Source organism: Kryptolebias marmoratus, linkage group LG2 (genome assembly GCF_001649575.2).
Source record: "Kryptolebias marmoratus isolate JLee-2015 linkage group LG2, ASM164957v2, whole genome shotgun sequence".
NCBI classification, from domain to species: domain Eukaryota; kingdom Metazoa; phylum Chordata; class Actinopteri; order Cyprinodontiformes; family Rivulidae; genus Kryptolebias; species Kryptolebias marmoratus.
This window is the reverse complement of record NC_051431.1, coordinates 25,532,170-25,535,635: the sequence shown is the minus strand read 5'-3', so window position 1 is coordinate 25,535,635 and position 3,466 is coordinate 25,532,170. Positions and strand designations below refer to the sequence as shown.

The following is a 3,466-nucleotide window of genomic DNA, read 5'->3' as shown; positions in this document are numbered from 1 at the left end:
ATGTTGAGACTGTCCTCTCCTACCATGTGCACCAGACAGTCCAAGAAAGGCAGCTTGTTGTCGTCAGCATCTTCTCTGGTAAACTTGATGTTGTTGTCGACCGAGTTGATGTGTCTGGTGAAGGCTTCAACTTCTTTTGCTTGAATTTTGACCCGTTTTCTTTACCCGCTTTACCTTTGTGGGCTGCGTGCAGCTGGTTCCTATCTCCAGCAGTCACTGTGCAAGAGGTGGGGGACACCCTGGACAGGTCTCCAGTCCACCACAGGGAATCACAGAGACAACCAACCATTCCCGTTCTCACCTCGGGACAATTTTATGAGTTATCAATTAACCTAACATGCATGTTTTTGGTCTGTGGGAGGAAACCAGAGTACCTGGAGTAAACCCATGCGAGCACAGGGAGAACATTCAAACTCCACCTAGAAGGGCCCCAGGTTGGGAAGCGATCCTTCTTGCTGGGAGGTGACAGCTCTAAACACTGCGCCACTGTGCCACCCGGGATGTAATGTATCTAATTTAAAGATACTAATTGTAAAATCATGAAAATTGGTCAAAAAAAATCATAAAGCAAAAAGAAAATCTGCACAATATTTTTTCATATCAATAGTTGATGTGTTCTTGAATTAAAAGTTTAAAGGTAAAATATGTGACCTGCTGCTGTTTGTTAACATATGGAAACAGCTGAAGTGGCTGAAGACGGGTCAACAATGGTGATGTTCGTAGAAGAGCAGTTTGAGGGTTAGAGATGGTTGTCTTACTTGTGTAGCAGCAGATTCACTCTTATAGTTCCACCTAAATGTCTTCTTCTCCAATCTTGGCCAATTCATAAAGTGCGTACCTGCATTTCAGAATAGTATGTTAATATATCTGGAAAACTACTGGAGCAAACTCTTTCAAACTGCACCATTTGGTATAGTTCAGAATAACCTTTTTTATGTTTGGTTTATAAAAACAGATTTGTTTAAACTCAAAAAATAAATGCTTCTTTATGTTTCCTGAACTCGAAAGGTGTGCATTACCGCCACTAATTGATATGGAGCGTGGATCATTAATGGTGAAGTATGTATCTGACTCTCAGTGCTCTGGACGGAGCAATCAGCTGATGATGATCAGCTGTGACATCCTCAGGTGTGGAGAGGGATTGAGTTAATGAGGCAGAGGGAGGAGTCACTCTGTCTCAGCGTTTAAAAAGCTGTGGAGAGAAATGTCATGTATTCAGCAATGGAGTCCAGGTGGTTCATTGTGCTCAGCTTTGTTCTGGCAGGTGTCGGGCTGAGTGGCGCCCACCTCCGTGATGTGAAGCCCCCAGGTTCCTGGATGGCTGGATTACAAACTCCTGAAACCGTGAGGGAATTCAAGTCAGCAGCCAGACCTCAGAAAGAGCGCTCCTGGCTGTTTGCTGAGCCGGCCGGCAGGTTCCACTCAAAGTGGATCCAGTCTGCAGATGATAAACTCAGATGGAAGTTTCCAGTAGAGCCGGTGGAGCCGGAGATCAGGCCTCCCGTCCAGCTCAAGGTGCAGCAGCCAGTAGTGTCAAACAAGGTGGCTGTGAAGTGTGGGGAGAGTAGGGTCCAGGTGGAAGTGAGTCAGGATTTGCTGGGCGTCGGCAAGTTGGCGAAGCCCGACGAAGTGACGCTCGGAGGCTGTCCACCTGCTGAGATCGACCCCTTGTCTCATGTGCTGATCTTTGAGTCTGAGCTGCATGCCTGTGGCAGCACACTGGAGGTATGTTCAACCTTAAACAGATTCCTATTGAAACTTCTTTTGTAACTTTTTTTTTTTTTGGATCCATAGGTAAATGAGGCCGGCTTTGTTTATGCCTTTAAGCTAATCTACGACCCCAGAATGCTGGACTCAAGCCCCATTACAAGGAGCCAGAGAACTGTGATCGGAGTAGAGTGCCACTACATGAGTTAAACTCCCTCCAGCTTACTGTGCGACTCTGACAGTCAGCAGTTTACTGGGGGAAACTTCCAATAAAGTGTCTGAACAGCTCTCTGGCTTTGTCTCGTTTTTGTTTAACAGCGGGATGTTAAATTGCACACCCTACTGGGTTTTCCTATTTTATTTAAAAAAAAAAAAATTGACTCTGCAATTTCACTGAAGGATGTGACATGAGTCTTGTGATTGAGAAGCAATTAAGGGAGGGACAAAACACCTGTACACTGCATGCACCAGAGTCTCCACCTTGTTGGCCTGAACGATTTACACACTTGGGCCTGGCTTCAAAGTTCTCAAGTGTTCTCAGGTTTCTTTATCCTGCTGCTGTGACCTGTTCAAAAATACAAACTAGAGACTTTCTTGTGTTTACAGAGTCAGGTCTATTGCAGATGTCTTCGAGTCCCACCATGTTCTAACTAGAAATCGGCTGTGAATTTGATTTTCTGACTGGTCTTACTGATATAAATGCTCAACTTTTCTAAATGTCAAGTTTAAACAACTAAACTGAGTGCTAAAAGACACTTTGAAAGTTCAGTCAAAACTTATCTTTTCATTTTCTAAGATCTTAAGCTTTCTGAAAAGTGGCGCACAATGTTCATTCCACAAATCCAATTTTTAGCTGCAAAAGGTGGTTACATTTTTTACTGATGGGCACTGTTGCCATCAGGTTGATGCGACTTCAGCAACTGTTTTTTTTTCTACATGACAGGTTTTTTCCAGTGGAACAATGTTTGGTGAAATCCATTTGAGTTGTGGTCTCAATTTTGTTCTTTAGTGCTTATTTGTAGATGTCGGTACAGCTGTGACAGGAACCGTTCAGATGTTTTTCGAAATCAGTATTATGTAAGGTAATGGGTAACACCCTATGTAACTGGTATAAATGCTAAAATGTAGACTAAGCTGAATAAAGGCTTTGAAAACTTGCTTACAGGTCAAAATCCCAGCCTGTAGAATAGAAGAAATGGGGGGGATCACCTCTCACTCTGGACCAGTGACGTGCGGTGAGGTTCATGGTTGGTGAGGCACAGAGACAGATTTACAAATATATAAACCCAAAAGGGTAGCTTATTCAATTGGCTACTGGTTATTTCATATCTCATCAGCGTTCTTCACACACACACACACACACACACTCTCTGTCTCTCACTCACTCACTCACTCACACACGCTTGCGCGCGCACACATAGTAGTATTAAGGATAAGATAAGAAAAAAAATGTTACAATTACAGTTTTGACAGTCCGATAAAGCAAAACAAAACTTAACGGCTGGCAGCAGTGCTCGTGACTGTCACTGGCCTCTGCGTGAAAGGACAGCAGCAACAAGATCCCGTTGGCTCACGTGCGCCCCCTTCAGTGCGGCAGAGTACTGACTGCCTCTCCCTTCGCCTTTTCACTGCGGTTTTATGTCCCCTCAGCAAAACTAAATATGTCACTAACAAACATTAAACGTAAATGGTTAAAGACATTAGCCAGACTGTGGAAAATCAGGCTATATAAACCATTATATTGGCGACATGCAGCGGT

General features: G+C 43.9%; 1 protein-coding gene across 1 annotated transcript; it reads left to right on the top strand.

Annotated features, from left to right (window-relative positions):
- Window positions 1-1,205: 1,205 nt before the first annotated feature.
- On the top strand, window positions 1,206-1,995 carry LOC108239356. The gene is made up of 2 exons (XM_017422018.3): window positions 1,206-1,725; window positions 1,795-1,995. Exons 1-2 carry the CDS (start codon window positions 1,210-1,212, stop codon window positions 1,915-1,917), a joined length of 639 nt encoding a protein of 212 aa, XP_017277507.1. The 5' UTR covers window positions 1,206-1,209; the 3' UTR covers window positions 1,918-1,995.
- The last annotated feature ends 1,471 nt before the right edge of the window (window positions 1,996-3,466 follow it).

Coding starts and splice junctions, on each gene's coding strand:
- LOC108239356 (XM_017422018.3), top strand. CDS start 1,210: ATGTATTCAGCAATGGAGTCCAGGTGGTTCATTGTGCTCAGCTTTGTT. Junction 1,726..1,794: donor CCTGTGGCAGCACACTGGAG/GTATGTTCAACC, acceptor TTGGATCCATAG/GTAAATGAGGCCGGCTTTGT.